Source organism: Salarias fasciatus, chromosome 14 (assembly GCF_902148845.1).
Source record: "Salarias fasciatus chromosome 14, fSalaFa1.1, whole genome shotgun sequence".
Taxonomy (NCBI): Eukaryota; Metazoa; Chordata; class Actinopteri; order Blenniiformes; family Blenniidae; genus Salarias; species Salarias fasciatus.
Genome location: NC_043758.1, coordinates 14,945,948 through 14,973,877, shown reverse-complemented (window position 1 = coordinate 14,973,877; position 27,930 = coordinate 14,945,948). Strand labels below are relative to the sequence as shown.

The window sequence follows — 27,930 nt, the reverse complement described above, 5'->3', positions numbered from 1 at the left end:
TAGGGTGGCTGGGCGCTCCCTGAGAGATAGGGTGAGGAGCTCAGTCACCAGGGAGGAGCTCGGAGTAGAGCTGCTACTCCTTCACATCGAGAGGAGGTGGCACGGGGATCTCTTTAGGATGCCTCCTGGACGCCTCCCTGGGGAGGTGTTCCGGGCATGTCCCACCGGGAGGAGACCCCAGGGAAGACCTAGGACACGCTGGAGAGACTATGTCTCTCGGCTGGCCTGGGAACGCCTTGGGATCCTCCCGGAAGAGCTGGAGGAAGTGTTTGGGGACAGAGAAGTCTGGGCATCTCTGCTTAGACTGCTGTCCCCACAACCCGGTCCCGGATAAGGAGTGGAAGATGGATGGATGGACTGCAACCCAATGTACAACAGCAGCATAACATTTCAAAATGTGGCCCTTTAAAAGTATTTCAAGTTCTTACTATTGCTTCTACGACCTGCACATTTCTCAGTTAACCAAAAGCTCATGAAAATGTGTCACATGAACAAGGATGACTCATCTTTCATTCAAAATAGTTTATTGCTATCATGCAGGAGTGCCATCAAAGTCTAAACACCACAGTAGATGCAAAATTATCATTTTCTCTGTACAAATATATTGTATGTATCCATAAATAGAAGCGGTAAAGAAAGAAGGAGGAAACACCAGGTGGGAGAATTAAGAGCTGAAGCTGATTTACTCTTATGACCCAGTACAGGTTTCGTCTTGACGGTTGACATGCATCAACATCGCAGTGCATTAAACTTGCAGCGGACATACACACACACTCACACATTCAAATGGCATCACCAATCTACAGCTCTGGCGTGCAAAAAAGGTACAAATGACACTTTAAAAAAGTACCAGTAGGAAATTGTCTTTTTTTTTTTTCAAGCTGGTTTTCAAACTAACATATTAAAACAGTTCTCGTACATCCGAACCACTGGTTACATTACGAGGCTGGGGGAGACCGACTGTGTCTTCTGCAGCACTTTTTTTGGTTGTTCGATAATCAGGAAGCACCCTACGTGTGTTTACCAGTGCTTCATCTATCTACAACTACTGATGCATAGATCTGTGCTCGGATGAAGCAGTCAACATCAAAACTGGCACAAAGTTCTTTGTTGTAGTAATCCGAGGATAGCAATTATCCGTAAACATGATGTACTGGTGATACTGTTCCAGAGACAATACCGTTAGACATTCAGCACTGTGTACGTCATGCGGCTTTAAATTGTGTGTAAAAGACGCTCAAAAGGATTGAACACACCACAAATGCAAAGGCCTCTGACAGAAAACAGCTATTTGGCACTTTTATACGATTGGTCTACTGCCTTGTCGAGCATCCATCCAACGTGGCTCACCAGAGGGTCTTCGTCATGTGATTTATTTTGTAACTTTAGCCCTTGCTGACAGTTTCTCCCTGACCGCCTGCTGTCAACTTCATTTTCTGACTAAATTTAAACAATAAAAAGGGGAAAACAAGCAAGACACAGGACAGCAGAAGCCAAAATACAAGTAAAACTTGCACCCTGTTGACCAAATTGACATTAAACAGACAAAGTGGGCTACTGTCTCACTGTTAAAAAGTTAACCTACTTTTTCAGGGTGTAAAAACATAGCAGCTCTGGCTCACTTTCTCAAATGTGCAGCCTCCTTTTTAAATCTGATAAAAACATTAGATAAAAGTTCTTTGACATGGTTTCATTGGTATTTACAGAATTTGCTCTAAAAAGATATATAATTTGATCATTGTCGAGTGAGGGGATGTACTATTCCCAAAATCAGCTAAGCTTGACCTTGAACTAGACATTTCAGACAGAACTGGCATCCTTCACTCTTGCATGCTTGCACACGCTGAAACCTAAAAAGCCCTCAAGCAGAACAGCTCATGCTGTAGTTTGATGGTCCTTAAGAAACTTTGTACAGAGACTATATTCTGACCTGGTTTATCCCAAAGTCAATAAAATACTCAACCTTTGTTTTTTGTTTTTTCGGTCACATGTTGAGTGACATCTGTTGAGTATTAATCACACGAGGTTGGTACTAATGATAAACTTTTAACAACATGTAACAGATTTCCTAAACAGCCAGAAATGAGGTGTGAAGATCCCCTGATGGTGAAATTTGTTTCACCAACAAGACAACAAAACACAAAAAAAAAAAGAAAAAAAAAAGAAGAAAAAACACTGCACCCATCTGTTAAACTTAAAGGAAAAGGTGTGTATTCACTTTGAATTTGTAGGCTAGATGGTTAGGTAGTAATCAAAGAAACATCAAGTGTTTTCTAAGCAGGTTAACAACAAGAACAGAGCAAACACTAAGAGCATTCGAGTAACAGCCAAACAAAAGTGACATGCAAAATGTTATAGATTGTAGAACAGGAAAGAAAACCCAAGTCGGAGACACTTTTCCCTTTCAGACTGGCACAAAATCCTGCAGAATAAATAATACTTTACAATCCAATATACAAACTGACCCATTCCCCACATGTTCAACATTTAACCCAAAGAGCAGATAAAGCTAGACACTTGTACCCACAATGCACCCTCTTTCAGAGCACGACTGTGACCTACAAAAAAAGATGCTTTGGCATCACTTCATGCCATCATTTGACCATTTTATTATACCCATTGTGTGTGTGTGTGTGTGTGTGTGTGTGTGTGTGTGTTTAAACACACCGGACTGAAGAATACAGTCAAACTGCAGTTCATGCAGCTCTTATTTCTTCTGTTTCTTGAAGATCTTGAAGGTGTGTTTCTTGCGGCTGGCGGTAGAATCTGTGTCCTCTCCTGTCGAGCCGCTGTCTTCCTCCAAGGGGCTCTTCTTCGAGGACAGCTGCGGGATGCGTGTATTGGCTTTTAACCCTATGGCCCCCGTGGGCGATGGCGTGTCGGGTTCGGTGGAGTTTGGGCTGAGTGAGCGGGACGACTCCGACAGGCTGTTGATCTCTCCCAGGCTGGGCGATTTCTCCGTGCCGTGCAGCTTCTTCATGAGAATGGGGCTCTCGGGTACGAGGTCCGCATGGCCTCCCTCGTGAATGCGGTTCCCTCCGTTGGGGGTGTAACCGTGCAGCGAGATGGTGTCGCCGGAGAGGCCGTAAAGGAGAGAGGTGGGTTTGATTAGGTGGCCTTTTGAGCTGTAGGCAGCAAGGCGATCACCAACTTGGGAGAGGGACAGCGAGGAGTCGGACTCTGAGCGGTTTAGGTCTCTGTGGGAGGAGGAAAAACACAGGTTGAATGAGACAAACCATAATGGATGCAAACATTGCACAAAGAGGAAGCTGCGGCATGCTTGGGGTTTGCCTAGACTATGCCTGCGAAGCTATGGACACGTTGGCCAGAGCCTGGACGCTGGAACTCCACACTTGTTAGTTTGGCAGGCAAAGAACACGAGGAACACTGAGCGAGGCTGGAAAATGGTAAAAGTGGAGATTTGATGATGTGAAAGCCAAACAAATAGTCATACAAGGCAAAATAAAATGGGGAGGGGAAAAGAACTTTTCAGGGAGGAGGTACCTATGCATGTTACCATCCATGTGTTAAAGAAAGGAAATGACAACAGGTGGTGAAACAACACACACACATGCCGTGTGTAGAGAGCTTGGAGTGTGACGGGTACCCGAGACTGTCGCTGGACGTCACTTTGGACACGTCAGACAATGAGAAATCAGGAATGGGGTCCATGGGCTGGAAAGAAGCATGATATATATGGGAAGGATGAGGGGCTGCACCTCCACCCACAGAGCCTGGCAAGCAGGAGGAAGAAGAGGACAGAGACGAGAGGGGCTGAGGGTTCGGGCTGGAGGTACAGATGATGGACGGGTGAGAAATGGCCGAGGAGAGAGGCGGCAGGGGGAGACAGTCGAGCTGGCTGAACGACTGGCTGCGGGACTGTCTCAGGTTGGACCTAGACCGGGATGGGTAGGGGGTCCCCTCTCCCTGCTGCCCTGCCAACAGGCAACTCTCTACCAACCTCTGGGAGCCCATGGCCAGCTGGGGATCAATGTGGCGTTGGCGCAGAGACATCATACTGGGAGCTGTTGGCACAAAACAACAAAATTATTAAAAAGTGGAGCTCCAAGTAAGCGGCAGACCAACTGGGAAATTAGTGGAAAGATATGCAGATGCTGGGATTCCTCTCACTTTGAACTTTAAAACTTAATAGGTCATAAAAACACAAACAATTAAATGATAGTTTTTACCCAGCACCTGTTAAATCATTCCTCTGTATGAGGAAACAAGAGAACCAGTCCATAGTTGTCTTGTCAAAACAAAAGAAAAAAGAACTTTCAGGGAGCAAAATCAAAATGGGAAGAGCACAGGGGAGCACTCTGGTAAATCTTAGAGGAATTGTGTGGCAAGCAAGCAACTGAGCAAAGGTCGAGGGTGATTTTAGACGAACGCAGCAATAGCAAGGTTTTTTTTACAGCTATGTGTGGTTCTGAAGGAAAGGGGAGGGAGAGAAGGGGTGGAAAACTGACAGAGGACTGAATTGGGGCAGAAGTATAAATGGCCAACCCGGATATTTCCACACAGGATGACCGTCAGAACCAATGAACCACAGGTCACTGGCTCGCCGTTCCAACCGCCGGTTGCCGTCTGCAGTTTAGGCCAATCAGAGAGCGTCGAGAGCGAAACGACAGAGAGGTGGTGGAAGGAGAGAGGCGGTGGTGTGAGACAGGGAGCGTCATAAATGTAGATTAAAAAGACTCACTCGCTAATCGCAGCCGCAAACGTATTCCAGCTTCAGTTACAAACCTGAATCCTAATGTGTCGAGTTTTTGTTAAAGTAAGAGAACCTGAAACAAATTTGTTCCATAAAACTCTGTTTTCATGGTGACACAAGCTTGTGGGAATTAAAATTATCCCAAAATGATGCAATAGAAGAAAATATGTGTAGATTTGAAGTTGACATTTTGCCTGAATAAACATTAGCTTGACCTCTGACGGTTTGTGGCTGTTCTGCTTCTGCTGTAGCCGTTTGGCTGAGAATGTCTGAAACACATATTGGACACAAACTTGTTCTCATTGACAGGTATATTTCTCTTAACAGGTCAGTTTCCAGAGGAAAAGTCACAGGAATCTTCAGTCTGGATAATTGACTGAGAGTCAAGTAAACACTTTGATAAAAAAAAAAAAGAACAATTAACAAAAAGGCATCATGTGAAACTGTATAAAATAACAAGACAATTAGGTGAATTGACATTTTACAAATGGAAAACAACATTCAGACAATCACAGACAAGATTAACCCTCACAGTCTCCAGCACCAGAGAGGCCACAAGAACAGATTCACACGTTCAAAAAAAAAAAAAAAAAAAAAAGGAAATAAGTCCAGATTCTCATGTAGGCTGAGTTTTGGATTTCCCCAGCAGGACCTTGGAGGGTTTAGAGCCTCGTTTGTTATTTCCCACTGACTGGCCCACAGATTCTGACGAGCCCTTACATTGCAGAGTTCCAGGCACGATATCCTCTTCCAGGTCGTCTATGTCATCAGTCATGATGAAGTGCTGAGGCGTCGCTCGGCCTCCCATGAAGCTGGGATCCAGGTTGAGCGCCGAGGCCAGTGACGGGAGGCCTGGGTTGTTGACGATGGTGAAGCCTGTGAGGATCTCGATCTGCTGCCAGCGATTCAGCCGCTCCCGCAGGGCAGCGGTCACCTCACCGAGGGCTTGTCTGCGAAAGACGAGGAGAGACGCTCTATTACCATTTAATGAGGAGACAAATAATACTTATCGAGCAGGATATCCCCTGGTTTTTCCTCCTATTGATCACAAATTATGCACACATAAAAACACCACCACAACAATCTTGAACTTACTTTGCGGCCAATATTTTGTGGTCCACGTCATCCAGGGAGGAGCTGTGAGCCACATGGAAAGTCCCGAAGAGCGTGTTCCGCTTTTTCTTTATCTTCTCTGCCTGTGAGAAGAAACCAACAGCGACATGGCTCGCAAAAACTTCATCACAACACAGACAGTCAAGATGGGGTATTTAGCTAACAACCTTAGGATTCAAAGATGACCAACTCCCACCCAGTGATTTCTAAAACGAACGGCCTGGAACAGGAATGGCCTTAAATGGTCTTGCTAAATTGACCAGATTACTCCTTAAATATATGATTTCAACTCATTTTGTAGTTTCACTGATTTTTGCCTTCAATTCTGTTAAGCCTGTAAATACCATATGTTATAATTTTTCTCAAGACGATTTAATATTCAACTATTACCTAAACTTAAATGATTGGGAGGTATCTGTGGCTTCCAGTCCGTACACACACTTTTTATTGTACTTTCTACAAAGAAACATGGGATGCTATAAGTTGCTTGGTCTGAACACAATGAATATCGCAGAAAAACAAAAACCAAAAACACAATAAAGACATAAAACAAACACAAATGACTTTATTTTACTGCCGTTTCTGGAAACTCACCCCCTCTTTGGCCACCAGGAGCTGCCGTTCAGCGTTTTGCTTCTTGATGTTGTAGTACTGCACCTCCACCTCATGGGTGAGCTGCAGCCACTTCTGGAGAGACTCTGGAGGTGCCCAGCTGCTCCGTGACTCCAGCTCCTTCTCAGCTTTCTTCAGCGCCATACGCACCTGGAACACATTTCAAATGATAACAGATAAAGCTACACACACACACACACGCACACAGAGAACAGGAAGAAATGCATCCTTTTTTAAACTTCTCAGCCACAACGCAAACTAAGTTCAATAAATAATTCTGTGTTCCTTAAACAACATACTGTCATGATGAACTATTGAGTATGGCGTCAACACCAAAACAACTGTATCGACACTAATACACAGCTAAGAGAACTTCAAAAGGTTACCCGAGGGTTAGACTATTTCAGGACCGCATGTAAGCGCCGAGTGTAAATGCTTCAAACGTTCGGTCCAAATAAGAGCAGACTGGAATGAACATGTTAATACTGATGTCCTAATAAAAGACGTGCAGTTTGGGAAACTTTGCGATGTCCTGCATCTATACAGAAACTGAAAGGCTTGTTCGTTTCCCGTTCATCACCGTGCTCTTGATAGTAACACCAGCGTGAGTCAGCTCAGTGATAATCTTCTGGGTAAACACCCATGTGTTCCGTTTGCTTGTGTGAGCTGTGTTTTTTTTTTTTTTTTTTTTTTGAGCCAAATTCGCAATGGACAAAAGCTTCAGTGGGCGTATTTGTACCACAGGAGGTGTGAATCTGACAGACCTTAACAGACTGTGCACTGGAACCTGGAGGTTTAGAAAGCTCCTCTCTCCGATTTCATTAAGAATTCTCACAATGAACTATTAGATGTAACTCGGAGATCTCCACGGTGAAATGTTACTGTTCAGGATGCAGGCGCCTACCTGCTCCAGCTCTTCTTCTGCATATTTCTGACGGCTGAGTTCGTTCTCGGTGCCCTCGCGCAGCTCTCGCAGTCGTTGGGCTTCCTGCTTGGCTGTGCTGATCTCGTCTCTCAGCTTCTGCTCCAAGTTGACCTTCTCCACCTCGACTGTGCGGTGTTCCTCCTGGGCTATCTGCAGCCTGAGGAGAGAGAGGGAAGGACAAGTGAAAGCACTGGATTAGAACAGCTTCAGACGACACCCAATGAAAAAAAGTTTCATTATTAGACTTTGTTTGGTGACAAACACGCTTACAGATGTTATGTAACATATACAAAACTGTTGGCTGAAACTAGTTGTCTAAGATCTTACAACTTTAAAACAGCAGTGAGTGCCTACCATGGTCAAGCCAACAAAACATGATCTCAGTGGTGCTAGTGTCATTTGCTGTGAGCATGTCAGTGCCATGCATGTGTGGAATGCAGGAATTGCATCACCGGAAACAATGGCTAACGCACCGAGAGCAAAGAGCGGTGGTCAGCTGCTCGGCAGCGCACAATAAATTGACATCAGAGTGAGCAGAGCCAAAATGGGGACAGCTGTCAGCCTGTAACTTTAGAACTGTACAGCGCAAAAACCAAAGTCGCCGTAGTGTCCATAACTTTCATGTGCTGCTCTGAACATGGAATACTTTTTTAGGAATGCTTCTAATAACAATAATCGTAACTTTAATCTACAATGACTAATAAGACATTTTTCAGACTATTTTAAGACTGTAAGAGGAAGTAATAAAGCATTTCTTAAGAACAAATCTGTAAATAATGAATCAGAGTAAGCAGAGGATCCACCTCACAATGAGAAGTCCCTCAAACATTGAGGCATAAGTCTCAGCGTTGTTCCGTAACCGTTTCATAAGAAGCCAAGCTTTCACATTCTTCCCGGTTTGGGATGGTAATGCCACCTTTTTGCCACTAGATGGCAGTACTACATGCCACTCAACTGCAGAGGCAGCGCTGAAGGGCAGAGAAATGAAAGCTGATCCAGACCACTAGCGATGGAAAATGTGGCCGGTGGGCAGTCCTGCTAATGCTTTCCACCCTGACCTCTGCCATTCTCCAGCTAAGATTCGAAAGCTCCGGCAGAGCCAGGGCGGTGTGCAGACTGACCTGCATTTCAGAGTTCACAGGACGTAGACACACAGTCTCCACAGTATTAGAACAGCATGACATTTGTATTAAGATCCCAAACAATGCTAATGACCGTTACCAGGCCTTTTTCAGGGTGTCTGTCTGGACACCACACCCAAATCCAAATGGGGGTGAATTAACACTCGCGCTGTCATGTTAAGCAGCCTCCCACTGCTGAGGCGGAGGCTGGGTCAAACTGCGTTGTAAAAGGCACCCAGGAAACCCAGCCGTCAAGGCCTCCTCCCACTGTCTCTCAAAGGGGAAGCGGTGTCTGAGGCAGGCTACTTGACACCAACACAGGATCTACTTGAAGGTATGGAAAGAGAGCAGCTGGCAGGACGGATCAGGAAGATCGGCACAGCTACAGGCAGAGGACATATCTCCCTCTCCCTCTGCTTGAAAAAGACAGGACCGGAGGAGATACAAGTCACTGATGGAGCTATTATAACGCAATACCCTGAAATCAGACTCGGAAGAATCAACAGCGACGTTGACAACTGTAAAACAACGACTATTTTCTTTACAAATTCAGAAAGTAATTCATAAGCCACCAGGTCTTGTAATACTTTTTTTGTGCCACAAGATGGAGCTGTGAGTCACAGCAACTCTATTCCTGCTTGAGTAATACTGCAACATTAAAAACAGCACAATAGGAAGTTGGAGGATATTCAAAAACAACGGACTTCTTTTTTCATGAACCCAGTCAGCTGAAGGTTGTGCAGCCAGAATGTCTCAGGGAGGGAAAACTCAAAACTTCCACACTCACTGATCCCTGGAGAGGCTGCTCCGTTCGAGCAGCCCGCCATCTTGAAATCCAGCCCAATTTGAGAAGGTAACATCTAATCACTACAACGGCCTTGAAAAGTATCCTTCCTTCAGGTTTTCACAATGTTAGCAGAATACATTCAGCAAGAATACGGTGTGTCTCAAAGTCCAGTTTGTTTGTTGAAGATTAGAAATAAAGACTTCAGAGGGATCTGAAAGCACATGTTTTTGGGGACCATGTTTTACCACCAATAGTGCTAGTTTGGTTGTTTTCTGAGTCTTAATTTCTAGATTACTTGACTCTGTTATTTATTTTTTTCCAGGCAACAGAGAAACTAGTTTCGAGTAAGAACAGGAAATTCTACAATACGACAGTTGTTGGCAACAACCACAAACTGACTGAAAGCACAAGGGACTGAATCACTACTGCCAGAACTAGTTAAATCTTTAATATCGCATTCTAAATCATCAGGTTTTTGGAGAAACATATTGATTTAACGGATAGACTCAGAAAGTTTGGGTTCTTTTTTCCTTTTGTTAAATGACTTATATATTAGTTTTAAAGGCTGTCATGCAACTGTTGTGGACAAACTGCCGTAACACTGAACAAATATGCTCACCTCAGAACACGTGTTTTATTACAGTCACCACAACACCATCTCAAAGAACTAACAAGACATTACAAGCAACTCGGGCGCATTCACTTGCATATCGAATAACATCTCCACTTGCCGACGTTAAATATTTGCGAGAGGGTTTGATCTGCCGAGGGGAATTAGGCACAAGCGATCAGCTTAGCTAAACAGATATTTCAAAGCCCCAGTTCAAAGTTGGCAGCGGCAGGTGTGCTGCAGCTGATCAAAGTATAAAGCCACAGAGGCAACACAAAGATTGCCCTGGCAGTCCATCAGAGGGGCAAGTTTGACCCCAGCACAGCAGTGGGCAGTTCTCTTCATCGCTATTCAGCAGGCCAGTCCCACAAAAAACACTTTCACCTCCCTGATAGAACTTTGTTATGACAAAGAGCATCACACGCTTGTTACATAAGAGAAGAGCAGGGGACAGGAGTGACTGTATGGAAAATTGAATGAAAACTCCAGTATGTTGCTACTCAACAAAGTGTGTCGTTAAATGTCTCAATGAGCAATTTCCTGAACAGAGGGAGAGGATTAAACTGCAGGCCCCTACAACAGCTCACGTCTCTCCAGTCTCCATGCAATGCATCATGGTAGGAATGACATGCAGTCATGTGGTGGCACTCCTTGCTCTGCTCCGGAAACGGGCTTCAGCTAACAAAACAGCAGATCCCACAAGGTTAACACTCTTTCCATTTTGTTGTTGCCATGAACATCAACCGCAGTTCTAATTTGACTTTGTCCAAATGTCAAAAGCAGACGGATATTACCAAAATGATCAACATGCTCTTCTTTTACCTTTCAAGCATAAAAAAAACAGCACAACTTGTAAGTTTATGACGAAGCAGCATGTATCTATGAAACACCGACGCACTCATGATGCATTCAATCAAAGAAAAACTGCTTATCAACAGATTTTGAAATAAATTATGCTGTACTTTATATTGCAGTGAAAGCTGCCTGCTTTTAACTTCAGGGTCAGACGCAGCTGGCTTTAATGATTAACAATCTGAAATATGGATGAAAAACACCACAAGCCCCTTCATAAAGAGGAGACGAGGACAATTTAATTGCACAACTACCATACCTTATTCTAAAACCCAACAAAGTTCTGATCGCTGTGAAAAAAAAATAAATAAAAAAAAAAAGTCAAGGTTTGCTTGAGCATCATTTAGAAGACTGGCAACAAGAACATAAATAATAAACTGAATGTCTTGATTATGGTTTTAATAGGTTTCTTTAGCACCAAAACATTCTATTCACAAACAATTACAAGGAAAAAAAAACAACTGCAATAATGACAGCAAAGGCCTGGTGGCCCACAAACAACCAGGTGTCAGAACTGAATCTAAAGAACTGCAGGCATTTAAGTTAAATCAAACTTTAACTCAAAAGCGTTATTTAATAATAGCTGGACAGCAGTTTAGCGCTCAATCAATTTAAGGCTCCCTTGTTATTGAAACCTATAGTATCTGTGATGGCACTTGGACACATTTTGTCCCACTGAGCTAAAACAACATCAATAACATACTTTTCAACTCCATATGTAGAAGACTTCTGTGTGTGACTGGCGGTGGTGCCTGTTTCAGTATGACTGCGTTGCCTTCACCATGGGTGTGGAAGATCCTTAAAAAATGTTGAAGAAGGAGCCCTCAGTTTGCTTTCCTTCCTGTGAAATAATCCATGACCAAAAAACACTGGGATTCACTGAAGTATAATTCACCAACTTTTAATGACTGACTCCTAGTAAACTAACACGAATTTGATCAACGATGTGATCGCCTTCGTGGTAGGTGTTTAAGGCCTCTTAACAGCAGATAGTTATGCTGCTGTGGTTTTATGGCTCTGACCATGTTTGAGAATGAATCGCGTCATAATATCTGCATCCTGCAGAGTGGCGTTCTGCAGCAGGATGTGAAACTTGTTTGATTCTGCAGCAGCTCAGTGAAAACTGGCACAACTTGGGGGGGGGGGGGCTCATGAATGCATTTGGTTATAACTGCTTTCTGCCTTCACGTCAAGATGCCAACAAAAACTTTATACGATTAAAAAAAACTTGTCATGTGCTCACACATTTGTGCTTCATGTTTTATTGCCTTTTAAAGACTACGGAGCGCAGCGGCACAGTGGTCAGTTGAATACTGCATAATCAGTGTTTATGGCTCGGCTCATAAGCAGCTTTGGCTTTAATACATGTCATTCACATTCCTCTAGCTTTCCCAACTAAAGACAAAAATACAGAACAAGTGTCCACCCAGATGCAATTCCTGCAGGTTTTGCACTTGAGCTACACGTTGGGGGGGGAAAAAAAGCTCTCGCACAATCATGTCTATAGATGCATCCTTGTTTAAAAAAAATCAAAAATCAAAAAATCAAACAATACACTTCAGAGTTGCATGTACAAACTCAGGTGAAATATATGTATAGATGCTACCGTTGAGATTTAAAGTTTTAAAAAGTAGAAGTTGCATACTGGGCAACGCGGAGGTGAAGAGCCCTCGAAGTGAAAACAAGTTCAAGTTTAGGCCTCATTGGTGACTCCGAAACTGCTCATAGGTGCTCAGGCGAGTGTGTTATTGCCTTTCTCTCTGTTTGCTCTCTAAATCTGCCTGTGGCTGCAGCTGATAATTTTCCCTAAAAATGTGTTGTCTCGTTGCAAAAGATTTAAATTGTTCATATACCTGTATAACAGTTTTTCCTCACAACCCCATAAAATATTCCCCAACATGATTAGTTCAGTATCTCCAAACTCTCCTCTCCTCATGTCAAGCATCTCAACCTGGCCTCTCGAACACCGCTCCACCTCAGCTGAACTGATCTGATCCTTCATTTCAGAATATGTTTGATAACCATCATCATAAATGCCCGTCAACTGGATGAAAATTTGAGGGCGGATCAAAAGATATGTTGCATCACACAAAAATGATTTATGATAAAGGTTTTTTTTTTTTTTTTTAGTAAACCCACAAGTTATCATTGCAGAGGATCAGCTTAATGTTGCAATGAATATTTGGTGTTTTTCATTCTGTCAGCTCGGGAGCAAATAACTGTCAATCTAAGGTTGGTTGAGGATTATCGTTTCCATTTTTATTACACCGTCACTTAAGAAGGGTGTAACATTTGAAACATCACATTGCAATGGTGTATTTACGTGTCAACATAAACTTCCATATTTAACACTTCGAAGCAAACATTTAAGAAGGTGAGTGTGTGTGTGTGTGTGTGTGTGTGTGTGTGTGTGTAAAAAACAGTGTAAGTGTGGGTGGTGGGAAAAACCCTCACTTCTGCTGTAGGTCATGCAGACTCTGCTCAGCTCTCTGCAGGCCCTCAAGGTCTTTCATCATCTTCTTCATGTGGTCCTTGGAGTACCGGTTCTGGATGTAGGCAAACCAGCAGCCACCCATCCCGATGACGATCGACACTACCAGCATGAAGTCCTTCAGGTGGTTATGCCTATTCACTGACGGAAGGAAGGAAAAGGAACGTTGAGTTAGATTTTAGGAAGATGATAAGTATCACAATTATTAGAAATGCATTTGAAGCCAGGCAATATTTATCAGGAGTCTAAGATAAAGCTTTTCAACGATGAGCAAGCTTCACGAGGATGTGGTGTGAAGCTTCAACAGAGCCCAGTCACAGTGCAAGTACTGCGGAGGGACACAAATAGAGGCAGTAGCACAAGTTGAGGTTGCGGTGAGAGGGGCCCAGAGCAAAGGACCACGATAAAAGACAGCTTAACACAGCCTATTTCAGTCTGCTAACCAAGGCTGATAATCATGCACAGAAACCAAACCAAAGATGATGAGTATGCCGGCACTTTAAAGGACTCAGAGGTGTTAAAAATCAGAGCAACAAGAAAGCAAATATTCATTTTTGAAGAAGCCTCATAAGAATCCAGATTTCATCCAGATTCGACCTTTAACTCATTTGTCAAAGGGCAGTGTGCATGCAGCAACTGACACACACAGCCTGAATATAAGCCTTGCAAATCAGACAATGAGGCAAGAGGTTTTTTTTTTCTTTGCAAAACCTGCAGAGGGGTGTGCGGGAAAGAGATGTCAAAAACATGACTTCCTGGAGTGAGACAAAAGGAAGTAAAATGAGAGAGAGATATGTTCTTTTCCTGCTTAGAAATGATCAGGATGGCATGCCGTCTACAAACACAGTTCAAAACAATTGTGTGTCTGCTACTGCTGCCGTCGACTTTCACTGTAAGCACAGCCTCAGACACATGTAGAAATGAACGATCTTTCAACAGGACTGTGACTCCTGATGTATAAATGGTTATAAAGACAAGAGAAAACAAAGGTTCATGAACAGAGAAACTCGAACCGGCCCCACTTTATGGTGCCAAAGTGAAAAGCAGAACTGAGAACCTTCAGCAATGAACCATCGCTGTGGTGTCTTCCTCATTCTGGAGGAAAAAACTCGCAACATGAGTGCACTGAGCTGTAATGCTGATTGGCCAATACATGCAGAACCTTACTTTCCAAGAAGGGCCGGTAATTGAAATGTATGTGGATGGATTAGCCTTGAGACTGAATTGAGACTGAGCGCAGATGCTTGAATGAAATGTCTAAAATGATTGTAGAAGTAATAATTTTACAAGGAACTATCTGAAATGGTGCTTTGTTCATTGGTTTTTGAATGCAATCACCTTTGTTTGTACATTCACAGCCTCTGCATAGACAATCATTATGTTGGCAAAAGGTACAAACATGTATAGAGAGAGAAAAAAAACAACTAAAATAATAAACAGGATCTAAACGTGCGACTTCTTCTCAGCATCACACAATAAACAGCATTGCAAAAGCAAAAATGACAACATGAACTCTGAAATATATGATGCATCCACTTCCTATTCCTACTAAAACTGAGTTTCAAAGACGAAGTATTTATCTATCATTACCCTCAAATAGAAACAAACCTTTATAAATGTTTGTGTTAATACGTGGGAGGTGGAATTCGTTTTTATGTTTTAATCTATTTTAATCTTTCCATCTGAGTCTGTGTGATTCACCATTCAATCCAGGAAACAAGCCGTGCTGTCACTTCCAGCTCCACCACCAAGAGTGACATTAAATCATCCATAAATGCGGCTGCATTAATTAATACGCAAGTTCCCAACTGCATTAGAGGCAACCTATTGTGAAGTGCTTCCTAAAACACAGCTGCTCCACAGAGCCAGCCGGTCCGACTGTTGCCGAGACCCCCTGCCTTTGAGAGGCTGTCAAAACCAGATCACCTCTCACCACTGTCTTCCTTCAGGTGTGATCAACACAACACCCACACTGACACATGCCAGACACAGACCGCTGCACACTGCTCCCCTGCGGCTCTGCTTTCAGTGCAAATGCCTGCTTTCTGTGAGGGTTCATCACAGCTCATCTTTCTTCACTAAATGGATAAATATATCAGTGCTCATAAACACTCCTCTTTTAAATATACACTTAAAACTTTTTTATACATTTTCAGTAGGGAAAAAAATGGCAGCATTTGTGTAAACTAAGTATATTTTTATACTGAGAAGTAGCCCCGTGACGCAAAATACCAGAAGTCGACAGTCTGGCTGTAACTGAGCTTTTAACAATAAATGAATGTTGGCAGTCATTCTAGGAACACATTCTCCATTATCAACACAGCTTACATTAACAACAACAAAAAAAAAAAAAAAAACTCTCTAGTACTGCCAGGAGATATGACAGCTGATATTCACCCTCCATTGTGCAACTACAAAACTTCAATAGAAAAAAGCAGAAGGAAAAGAAGAAGTAGTGACACTGGAGATGTACAGAATGAGTGTGAGTGGTGAGCTGGGATATGCCATGTGTAGTTCAACACTTCCATCACAGGCGATACAGGATTTATCTGCATTCTAAAAATGAATTTGCCTGTAGTGACTGAATGTGCAAGTCAAGTTGTAAACTGAATGAGGCTACCATATATTCACATGGACAAAGAGCGGATGGAAAATAAATGAGCGGCTGCCAGGTTGTTGGTCGTTCTGGAGTTGGAGGCAGTGCTCTGATCGACACCTCCAGCAAACACAATCGGATCCTCATCGGACTGGTTCAGATGCTTCTACTTGCTCATTTCCCTGCTTCTAATACATCAACTTTGAGGATAAAATGTTCACTTTCTGTATAATATACCACACAAACTAAAAGAAGACACGAAAGCAAGACAGTCAGGGTCACCTCTCAGGAGTCACATTGTTCTGGCTGATGAATTAGAGAACATCCACAGATATTTCCTAATAATAACCATTAAATGCAAATCAATTAACTTACAGCATTTCAGTAACATCAGGTGTTTCATTATCTGCAACATTGCACCTCATGCACTTGTCGAGTCTGAAGATAAGGGAAAAATAATTTGGTTCTCCTGTTCCAAAACTTTGTCAGGCTCCTTCATGAGATTGTAAAATGAGGCTGACGAATGTAAATGCAGCCATCACATTCCAATCTGAACGATATGGTGCTACAGCATCTCCAACAGTGCAGGAATGAAATAAGCTTCTTCTCTCAATGAAGGATTACAAATGTGATTTGCATATTGTGCAAAGTTTGTCTGCTATGCAAATGAAAACTCAAAATCTTGTATTTTATTTAAATGATGTCAAAGATTTTAGTAGTCTTCAGCATTTAATTCCAAATGAGTTTTTCAGTAACCCAACAAAGAACAAAGAAACAATCAAAATACATTTCACTGGAGTTTTTAAGCAATAACATAATAGACTAAAGGTATAGTGTTACTTACTCAGGGGGGCCCCAAATAGTACAGTATCCAATGACTTGAGCTGCAACTTTTGCACATGGCTGCGATCCAGAATCTTCAGAATAGAGAGTGTCAGTGTAGTGTTCTTTACAGCAAGTCTGAAAGAGAGCAGACATGTTCTCATTTTGCAGGAAGCAGGAAGAACATTCAAAAGGTGAAATCCATTTAGAGCTGTGTATAATGTGACTCTTTAACACACCGAGAATGATATGCTGGGTTGATGAGAGCAGTCAAATATATTTTCAGATATAATAAGTGTGATCAAGAAATCAAAATTCAGTCTTCAAGGTCGTTGCTTGTTTCTTGATCAGTCTCAATTTTAGGAAGGTAACAAGTAAAAGTTGCAACAATTCACTTTTGGATTTGCTAAATCATCATTTGTTGAAACTTTTCATCCACATAAAAAACAAACCAACAAAAACACAACTTCTGATCATACAAATAAACATCATCTGCTACAGAAATGTAAAAAGTTTAAACTCCTCGGAGTCCTCACCTTGGCATGGCACTTCCGTTGAAGCTCATTTTGCGAAAGGCTTCCACATATTGTGGCAGCTCCACGTAGGTGATGAGCCACTCCACCACTTCATCCACTGTCCAGTTGTACACTGCGGATTACAAACATTGTATTTACAGCTCAGATGATTCCTCGCTCATCTTCCAAGTACAAAAGAAGCTACATGGAAATAATGTGTTTTATCTGATGCAGCTAAATCAGGATGGGCAAAGCAGCCCTGTGTGCTGTCAATGTGTTTTTACTTTAACATGTAGTCATCATAGGTTCTGTGTAAGGGTAATAATAGGCTGCACTGGGACACAGAGAAAATAGAATCCTGCAGGACAGTAGTCCCTCAGGACCAGGACTGCCCATTATCAGTTTGATGATGGCAGCAGCAGGGAGCCATGATCTGATGTAAGTTATTACAGTGTTTCCTTGCGAACTGCAATGGGAAACATCCAGGCAATCAGAATCCAACTGATAATCAGGAACACAATGATGGCTGAAATTTTAAAATACAGATTCAGATCGACCATACATCGATGCAGAGTGTTACAAGGGAAGAATGACGTGAAACACCTCATGGACCGGAGGCAGATAGTTATCATGAAAACCTCTGCAAACCATAATTAAATATGACGATTGTAGCAACGGTTGGCCAAACACTGTCAGCGCCCTTCGGTCCTGTGCTGTGCTGTTAACGCTTCTAAACTAAACACTACTGCTGGCAGTAATTTCAAAATGTTTTATTCAAACCTGGGGGACAGAGCGGAAACAGCAACATGTAGCTGGTATGTTATAATTAATAGCACTTCATATTCCTCTTTAAACAAAACACATTGCATAACTGTGTGCACGAATATCCTTGATGGTCTCAGCTATTCTGCGGTACCTTGCCTACAGTAATAACTGCAAAGGCAAAACCTGCTCTACAGCTCCTGGCAGAAAGTCAGTGGACGGTTCGCTGTGTGAATGTGTTGCTCTCGAACAAAAACCCAGTTTCCTGGCTCAAAACCTCCAGAGCCTTGTCAACGCGCTGCAATGCAGGGAAAGTCAGGGGTAAGAGTAAAAACTGGGATGGGCGCAGCCAGAGGAAAGGGTGTGAAGAGACTGAAGTGCCAGACACAGCAGAGCAGAGCTGGTGAAAAGTGCTCTTGTTAAGCACATGATAATCTCACCGCACAGTCAGTCTGAGGGAAGTGACAGTGTGGAAGTCAATTTTGCGCTGACAGATTCAATGATGTGTCCACTCTGCCCGTGGCCAGAGCAGATAAAAAGGAAGCACTTTGCCTGACATATGGTGTGAGCAAGTCCCTTGTTTTCTGTTGGCTGAGCGAGGTAGTTAGGGAAGCGTAACGTGTTTTGAAAGGAAAACGTGCAAAAGTTTACTGAGTGACTTGTGCCCATTAGCAATCCAGTTGCATATTGGTGATTGAAGGAATGAAAGCCATCCCCCTTTTTTTCTCCCCTACATGCAGAACTGCACACGACACGACGTGTGGAGCCTTTTTTTTTTTTTTTTTTTGCTTAAACATAGAACAGTTACTGAGTGGACCTATACAATGAAAAAAGAAAGTCAGTCAAAAAAAATTCAGCATTTACAGCATTTCTGGGTGTACTGTCATGTTGCTTTTTTTTTTTTTTTTTTTTAAATCAATGCTGTTGTTGCGTTAACGAGACATTAACAACAGATTTGTCACTAGTTTGGGTTGGAGAAAATTCATAATCCTACCAAAAACAGCACCAAACGGTGCCCAAAAGTATAACTGAAAATCCAAAATGATCTAATGAAGTATTTTGAAATTGTTCTGTATCAGGGGTCGGGCAGTGTGAAGTGGTTTGTGATCTTGTTTCATCCCAAAAATATCCCTGGATGGAGTCTGTTTGGAGCATCCCTGTGAGTAAAGTTCCGCCCATGCTTGAGAGGGTTTTCTGTGCACTCTGGTTTGCTTCCACTGTCCAAAACTATGTCCATGAGGGTAATTGGTGACTCTAAATTCCCTGTACGTGTGAATTTATGTTGGTGTGTGTCTGTGTTTTCCCTGTGATGAACTGACAGCTGCCTTCAGTGAGCTTGGTTAAACTCCAGCCCCCTGCTATCCTTAACAATCATAATAACTCAAAAGTTGCCATTATCAATTGGAAAAAGTAAAAAAAAAAAAGTTTAAACTTGCAGTAAAGCTCCACGTGTGTTTCTCTGCTGTGAATGTAACTCAGTGTTAACTTTGGCAGAATTAACGACACAGATACTCAGGCGTCAAGCCTATTTTTGTAACTACTGGACACATAACTATGATTATTTTTGCATTGTTCCCTTGAATGGCTGTGCTTGCTGCTGCTTTCTAGCTCACATGATATGACTGAGCACAGACTTCTCATGATCATTTGGTTTGAGGGGGGGAAGAAAAATCTTGCCACGAAGAGACATTTGAGTACACCCTACATTTGACAAATTGATTGATGTGCCACTTCTGCTATTAATTCCATTGCCATTGGCTCATCAAATTCCACAATTACATGCTTCCATTCCATTCTTCTTATGGAATTGTTGCCAGATGTGAATGGTTTCTAAAATATAGGAGGGAAGGCAAAAGCCTTCCTGCCTGTGGTGAGAGCTGCTGCAACTGTAACATCTTAGTAGCACTGCTACTTAAGTCACTTATCAAACTTAAAGCCTGGGAGAATGTATTTCCAAGTCTTCATATTAGGGTTCTGTGGTGTTTTGGGCGTCTATTTACATGACGGCGTCAATTTAAGTAACTGAAGATGCACATTTTTGACACTCGGGATCCATCTCTGTGCAAACACTAAAACTGAACTCCTCTGAAATTCAGCGACACATGCACAATGACGTGTGTTGCAGACTCTTGAATTCAATAGTGCTTCTCCAGTGAAATGTAAAAACACCATCATCTGGCTCAATCAGCCTTTCTGGCATCTGTGTGTCAACAGATTGTTTTCAAAACACTTCATTTTAAACATTTAAATGCAAAAACACTTCTGAATGATAAATAATGCAAAAACAGTGTTTTCACTTAAATTATCATTGTGTCATTGGGGCTTCAGACTCAAGAATAAAGAAAGCGATGCAGTCACTACTGGCCAACAAGGGAGAGAAGTTTCATTGTACCTTCAGAGCCCTTCCACGCATTCCACAAATCCTCCACACTGATGAACTGGTCATCTCCATGGAAGCTGTTATGCTTTGCCTTGGGGTCGTGGTAGTTTAGATCTTCCCTCAGGAACTGCAGGAGCACAAGGACATTTGCAACAGTCACAAAGAAATCCATTTTATCTGAATATCAAGTGGCAAATGTATCTACAATGGATGACATGAATTCAACACACAGAGCTTTAATCAGATTTGGAACGCAGGATTACAACTGGAAATGTTCTTGTATTTACGTTGGAATCATACAGCATTAGAAAAGAGCAGTTATGTTAACACAGACATGGATTGAAGACAGATGTAGAAATGTGTTGCACTGGTTGGGGAACGACGACCATGTGGTTAAACGGCGTTTGGTTTTATTGCTCGCCCTCTGACCCGTTTCGCTGCTGTGGTCTTTACGATGCTCATAAATGAAGAGAATGCAGCTCTTGTGGCTGATGTGTGCATTCGCTTCAAACATGGGGAATACCTAACATTAAACACAATAAACATCTCAACTACACGATTTCAAAAATGGCAGGGATTTTCCACTTACTCTCTAAACAACACAGGATTTCCTTTTCACTTGTGTTAATCATAAGTCAACACTGCATTACTTACACTCATTACCATTGACTAAAATCCAAAACTGTGACCTCATTAAAAACAAACAAAGCCAGGAAAAAAACCTTAACAATTGCTCAGATGCAGCAGTGTTTAAGTCCAGTTGCCAAGATCCCGTCTTAATTACTTTCTCATAAAACAACATCAGTTTTGTTCAGCAGCCTTTTCACTCTCCTGTCACTCAATGTGATTTTATAAGCTCATCAGTGACCACAAATTACAATATTTGAAAGCTGTGGCAAATTACATTTACAGGCTGAAAATAACAGAGTAGATTTTCCTTAAGCACAATGTGAACTGATTCGTGGATTAATTACTGTATAATAAGCATGTTTGTTGATTTAAATGCTCAATTTAAAAGGCATATTGTGCTATTAGTAGGTGTGGGGCTCATTCAAGACTATTTGTTTATTTGTATTCCACCAGAAATAATCACATTTACAATGAAGATCAGTATCTGATACAAAAACAAATACTTCTACTCCAGCTCCCACTGGACATGTAGCTGTCACCTGCTGGCGAAAGGAATGACTTCTGATTTTCAGCTTTACTGTCGGCAAACATCATCATCAGTGGAAGAAAAAAGAAACGAAAAATGAAGCCAACACTGAATGTTACACTCTAGCAAAGGCAGAGTCGTGAAGAACATCAAGAAGTCATGATGCTTTTCTTCCCTGACAGATCTGTGTGGGAGGGATTTCACCACAGCGTGGAGCGATCGTGTGTACTGCAGGTGAAATGCAACAGCACTCCTGATAATGTTGCCTGGGAAATTAGGAGGGCCTTTGTTATGTGTCCTAAAGCTTGGGGATCGTTCTCAAAAGTAAGATGCAGGCTTTGATCATGTTTATGAAGAAATTCACTCTCCTAATCACAGCACAACAGGACGCAGGAACAACGTCTTGAAGTCCTCTTAATCATTTTGTGCGAAGCCGCTGCAGATATGGCCGCTGTGCTACACTTGATTCTCTGCCTCGGGGGAATCTGCATGCCAAGTGTCTTTTCTAAAAGCAGAGAGGGCTGCAGTGATGACGTTGCTTGCTTGAGTCTGGCCTCAAACGCATGCCACAGACTGAGCTAAACTAAAACAAGGCTCCAAAGAAAGCTCCCCTCAAGGCCATGAGTTCAGGATGTAAGCAAAATGAACTACGAGCCGTATTTTCAAGGCCCCACTGACGCCTGAGAAGCAACAGACCCGACTTATGATGAACCTTGCGTAGCTGTGAGATGACATTGGCAGTAACTCTTCATACTGCGCTCTCTTTCATACTGTATTGAGGACTGTGCAGCTCAAAATATTCTGAAGGCATTTCAACTGAGTCAGTGTGAACAAACAAAGTCAATGTGAATGGGGTTAATCATTTGACAAATACTTTAGCAACCCCCCCCCCCCCCATCCAAAAAAAAAAAAAAAAAAAAAAAACTGCATTGAAGCAGAAGCTGCACAAAACCTCCTGTTATTCAGTGCAAGCGAAGAACATTACAGGGGTATGATTAACTGGCCACCTTCGCACTACATCCCATGACAGGTCAAATGACAGAGGATTATAATAATGATATGTGTAAGCCGCAACAGCCTGAAAGAAGGGCACCGCTATGACCAAAAGAGCCGGACTATTGCCCTTGAACACAGCTCCTGCGGACTGGGATTTTTCACACAGATACTTACGCCGTCTGTCTCCACCACGTCCACGTTGCCGTTGGCGTCATCATCCATCTGCTTGTGGATACTACGGATAGCCTCAAAGCTGAGAATGGCGTTCTCGTCCTTGCATAGCGGTTCATCGAAGCGACAAAAATCTAGAGGAGAAAGGGTAAAATTAATTAATCTCTCTTTATGTGATGGGAACACTTTAGCCACTTGTGTTCTTTCACAGGTCATCAGGAATACATGGTTTCCATCCATAGAATTTGAGATCTAGGCGGCCATTTATCACAGGACAGTGTAACTGTCTCGGGGTGGAGGTTGTGCTCGACCATCCTCGTCACCTGCTGCAGGTGGAGAATAACAAACTGCAGCTGGACGTAGAAACGTTCCACCCTCAACACCACCTTACCCAATTCAGGGCCCAACCCTTAGCTGGAGCAGATCCCAGAAGAGTACACGCCCTGACAGGCTGCTAGTTCATCACAGGACAGGGAAACACACAGAGTCTCTCTCTCTCTCTCTCTCTCTCTCATAACGATACGGGTATTTTACAGTAATCAGTTAATGTGAAACAGATGTTATTGGACTGCAGTAAGAAACTGCAGTAGCTGATATTAAAATAAAGACGTGCACAGGGAGAACATGCAAATTAAACACAGAAAGGCGAAAGCCTCACCCAGATGTAAAGCAGACAGTTTTGTTGTGATACCACAACACCACTGTGGGGCTATACAATGACGATCAAGTAGTTACAATGACACAGTTGTCTGTTCTGAGCAATGCTTGCAGTTTCCTTTATTGCTGCCATTGAATGACATGAGTTTTAATGCCACAAAGGTTCATTATCTACTGCGCCCACTGAACCAGTTTCTCCTGCTACCATTGTTGAACTGGGCAAGTCCTTGGCTGTAGAAAGTGTCCTGTTTATGTTCAGCATTTCTCTTAATGTCAAGGTGTTAACAAGTAGCCAGGAACTATCTTAGTCAGCCGTACACACACACACACACAGTGATGAGTGTCAGGTCTACTGTGTGTGTGCCAAAATAGGCCTCAGGTTTATCTGTCTTTCATGTTTACAAAATGCCAATTTGTGTGCATTCTGTTGTACACAGAAGTCACATCTATCTTATAAGTCATAAAAACTAATTAAGCCTCAGTAATAGGGGAGAATTTCTGTAAATACAGCTCAACATTTAATTAGGCCACAGATAAATGTGAAATGCACATCTTTTTATGATGAGCCTATCTGCTCACTGTGTTCCCTCTGCTTCCTGAGGGATTATGAATCCTCTGCCACAGATCAGAGATAAGGCCGCCACTCCCTCGAGGAGGAAACCATTTTTGGTATGCACTGCAGACACGGCAGGACCGTGTCACATGACATGAACTGCAATAACAATGACAATGTGTGTGCATTTCAATTTATTTCAGCATAGCTGGAGTGAATAGATGCAAACAGCACTGCTGAAAGCTCTGCTGTGTGGATTTCAATTCATTATTCATTTCATTCTTTTATGTTACCTTTGTTTTATCCACAGCTGCAATTTTCATCCTGACACTCCTAAAAACTTAACACTTTTAATCTCGGCTACATTTTTTGCAAGCTGCATAGTTATTTGAGATTCATGTTAGCTACAGCCTGTGTACTTGTGTATGTTATGACATTAGAATCACAAGAGGGAGGTGAAGGTCAGGGGTTTAGAGAGGGAGGCTTGTCCTGTCCTCCAACATGAATTAGTAGTTCAAGATTCCCAAATGGGCAACCCTTTTCCCCTAAAACTAACAACATCGTGTTCCTGTGGGGATATTTCTATCAAACAGTTTCCATCACAATGCAACATCTTCATGGATTAAGTGTCTGACTTGAGATGATTATGGTTTCTTGTAGGTGGGTATGTTCTGGTAAAAAACCTTGAGCAGAACAAATTCTCTGACAGCCGTCGCTTTCCTGGCTGCCTGCATAATCCCAGTACGAATGCACTGTAGCGGTGTGGAAAATTCTCCTTATTTCTCCTTTCATATATGGTTAGGCTCCGGTTCCAACATCCTAACTGACGCCGTTTCATCATTTGTCACCCACATACCAGTGAACAGTAAACTGCAGGCATTGGTTTGGCCTTGTGCTGGAATTTACAGTGCAATGACTCCCTCCTGCTGATCATCTCATTGTACCAATTGCTTTATTTGCAGAACTAGATGTTTTGACAAGTAGGCTTAGTGGTTAGACACAGTCCAGATAGTTACACCCGTCACTTTAATCCGAGACGTGTGAATGTGGGCGTCTACTAAGCGTCGCTGGGAAAACAGTGGCTCACAGTTTAAGTGAAACTGCTGTGCCAGAAGTGGACAGGCCCAGTACACGACGGGAACTTCCTTGTACGCAGATACATTACTTGTAGCACGAATCCAGCTATGGCTAACCTGCAGAGTCACATACCACAAAGCCACTTCATCACTCCCTCCCAGACATGCACTCAGCAGGTTAAACAAAGAGTGACAGTTACCACAGCCAAAAGTCTGCCACCTGCAGCTCTCTCATAAACCCCACCAAGCTCTCTTTCACATTTGGCTTGCAAACCTCCAGAGATCCACGATAAGGTATTTGCATACCAGCTAGCTTGCCTTTTTGAAAGGCTCAAGTTACGCAAGCCATTCACACTGTGCCTGAATGCAGATGAAGAATACGCTTCATAACTTTGCAACCTCATGACTGCTCCAGTTCCTCTCTATCTGAATACCAACAAACTTCGTGACTCACTTTCATAATAACAAACTCTTTTGCACACCGTGACCTACTGACACTGCATATTTTTATTCATGTGTACCAGATAATTGAACAATGCCTTCTGTACTTCCCGTTTAATCACTCTGTTCAGCAACATGAACAAAGGAGCACACCTAATGAAGTAAGCAGGATTGGGTCTTTGCCCAGCTATTGCAAGCAATAAATGAAAACTGCAGTGCTCAGAGTATCAAAGTGTACTTTTGACACAGCTACATCACTTGTGAACACACACTGTTACAGGAGCGTACTTTCCAGAAAGCTCTGTCACTGTTCTGGTCATATGCTTGATACATGCAACCACAAACGTCATTCATGTGCAATTATTTCACAAAACGAGCCAAGTGGCAATTAAAGTGGCATCTAGAAAGATATAAATCATGTAAATTGAGCATGAAGAGTTCACACAACATGTTTTCACTTGAAATTAAAATGAGAACCTTTATGACATTTACTGAGGCAAGTTAGAGCATGACTCCAACTCTCATGACAAAAACATTTTGCGCTTGACTTGCAAGAAACTAACTTTCCTGCTGAATCTTACAACCTCATTCAGTTCAAAAAATTCCGAATTCTAAAGAGACACGGTCTTTGTGAAGCAGCAAATCATCAAATAACCATTTCTTGCTCGTTTACATGAATGGCCAATTTGTACATTTCAAACAGATAAATCACAATGCATGCCATACGTCAGATTAAAAAGAAAAAAACAGCTACATTTAAAAAGGTGTTATGTTGCACTGGCCTTTGAAGTAGCACACAGTTTGCAATACCAACAAGTTCGTGTGAATGCTGCTGCACGCCAGATGTTTTTCTCAAAGTGTGACAGCAGCACTAGTTACTTTTAAACCTTTTCTGTCTCAATTTCGATTCAACAGATAACTATTTCACATAGACCCTCTCTCCTGCTTTGCCTTCTTTTCTTTGAAAATAGATGATGGGCGAGCAGGAATGTGAGACATTCTAATAAAACTACAATGATATGAATTCCTGTTATATCTTTAAAGTAAAACCTACATTTTAATCTGATCCCCAGTCATCAGTTCCACTAACCTTTAAATGAATGACTTGTTGTGACTCAGTAGTGGCTTGGTCTAAGCTGGGGGACAGGCCTTAATGGCGAATGCCAGCCAGACTATTCTCAGCACGGCCACATTTAGTGTCTGCACAATCACAAAGATGTGGCACGAACAGTAACTCCGACTGCCAACCTCTAGTGTGTGTCAGCTTAGCTTAAAGGGGCTGGATAAAATTAGACACTCAGACTGCTACAAAAGACTAGTGCCACTGCTGATTTACTCACCTGACACCCCATTTTCAACAGCTTGGCTATCCGGTGTTGCTGAACTTTGCTTTTCAGCCCAACTTTGACTGATGAGGCACAAACAAAATATCCACAAGGTCACCAATTTGTGGAGCTCCATGACGAGTGAATGCTGGAAGGAAAGAAGACAGAAAGAAAGCATACTGCCATTAAAACCGGGATATTTATCACACTGTGTAAATGTCAACTGCAGCCTACATTGTTGCACTTTGTCCCTCTTAGTTTATGTCATCTTCTGAAATGACTATGCCTAATTTAATAAGTGGTTTCCCTTTAGAATAAACAACTATTTGATTGTGTGAAAACATAACAATTTCAGTAAAGTAATTTGACACGAAATTCAGTGAACGGAAGAACTTTCGTTATATTTTGCGTTATACAATCTGATCACTCGTTTGTCGATAAATCATCCTGAATTGCTCCAATATAAAATATGGCTTAAATATTAATTGCTTGGCTCTGTGAGATAACCGAGACATTTCTTAAAGATCGGGCTCCATTAACCGGATTGGATCAAAGCAGAAGACAGAAGTTATGTAAAGATCTCCCCTCATGTCAGTCTCTCCTTCCTCAAAGACCACAAGAGTTAGCTTGCTAATACCTGGCTTCAGCTACGGACACCTTTAAACCCTCATTTTCTCGGTTCAGCCGCGCTTTGGGGATAATACCCACACGTCTGCCAACACATGCCACCACAAAGGAGTAAAATAATAAGATTGTGAAAAGTAACAGCTGTTTGCTCCGCTGGGGTTCTGTCAAGTCTTGGCTAGCAGCCTCGCTAAATATAAAAGCTAACTAGGAAAGTAGGGGACTATTAAACAAAGAGTTTGAGTTATAACGTTGAAAATTCTCCGAATTTTTCGTTTTTAATTAGTTCATATTGGTGTCAACTTGCTGTATTCTCCCCATAGATACGCGTTTAGCTCTTGGCTGACGTGTAGCTAACCACTAAACACCATTAACGTGTAGTAATTGTAGTTCAGCTAGGCTGCCGTGGTCATGTTGCTACCGGGAGGCTGTGTGAAAATCCAGTTACCTGTCATGTACCAGAGCCAGCCGACGGAAGGTTTCAGCTCCGTGTTAACATCGCAGCACACGCCTGGTCCCGCGGAGTTGAAGCACGGCTCGTGGACTCCACCTCCTCTGTCGGTCTCTCCCGGACCGAGACACCAAAACGCCGCAGAACGTGCACGCTCCAGCCGCCGCCACAGCGAGGCGG

The 27,930-nt window shown here is 42.5% G+C and overlaps 1 protein-coding gene across 4 annotated transcripts; it reads right to left on the bottom strand.

Moving 5' to 3' along the window:
* Positions 1 to 507: 507 nt before the first annotated feature.
* On the bottom strand, positions 508 to 27,915 carry stim1a (stromal interaction molecule 1a). Of its 4 annotated transcripts, none has more exons than XM_030108009.1 (14): positions 27,748 to 27,915; positions 26,691 to 26,823; positions 22,627 to 22,757; positions 20,313 to 20,427; positions 17,180 to 17,291; positions 16,666 to 16,781; positions 13,189 to 13,366; positions 7,344 to 7,521; positions 6,422 to 6,589; positions 5,810 to 5,910; positions 5,435 to 5,664; positions 4,507 to 4,587; positions 3,608 to 4,025; positions 508 to 3,197 (listed from the first exon to the last, which is right to left on the bottom strand). In XM_030108009.1, the coding sequence occupies exons 2-14, from the start codon at positions 26,809 to 26,811 to the stop codon at positions 2,708 to 2,710; spliced, it is 2,439 nt and encodes an 812-aa protein (XP_029963869.1). In that variant the 5' UTR covers positions 26,812 to 26,823; positions 27,748 to 27,915; the 3' UTR covers positions 508 to 2,707. The 4 variants fall into 4 exon arrangements, with proteins under 4 accessions (XP_029963869.1, XP_029963871.1, XP_029963870.1 ...); XM_030108011.1 differs by having other exon boundaries at positions 3,962 to 4,025; positions 27,748 to 27,913; XM_030108010.1 differs by lacking the exon at positions 4,507 to 4,587 and having other exon boundaries at positions 27,748 to 27,914.
* Between the last annotated feature and the right edge of the window lie 15 nt (positions 27,916 to 27,930).

Coding starts and splice junctions, on each gene's coding strand:
- stim1a (XM_030108009.1), bottom strand. CDS start 26,811: ATGGAGCTCCACAAATTGGTGACCTTGTGGATATTTTGTTTGTGCCTC. Junction 17,292..20,312: donor TGCGTGGAAGGGCTCTGAAG/GTACAATGAAAC, acceptor TGTAATCCGCAG/TGTACAACTGGACAGTGGAT. Junction 6,590..7,343: donor CAGAAGAAGAGCTGGAGCAG/GTAGGCGCCTGC, acceptor AATGTGTTCCAG/GTGCGTATGGCGCTGAAGAA.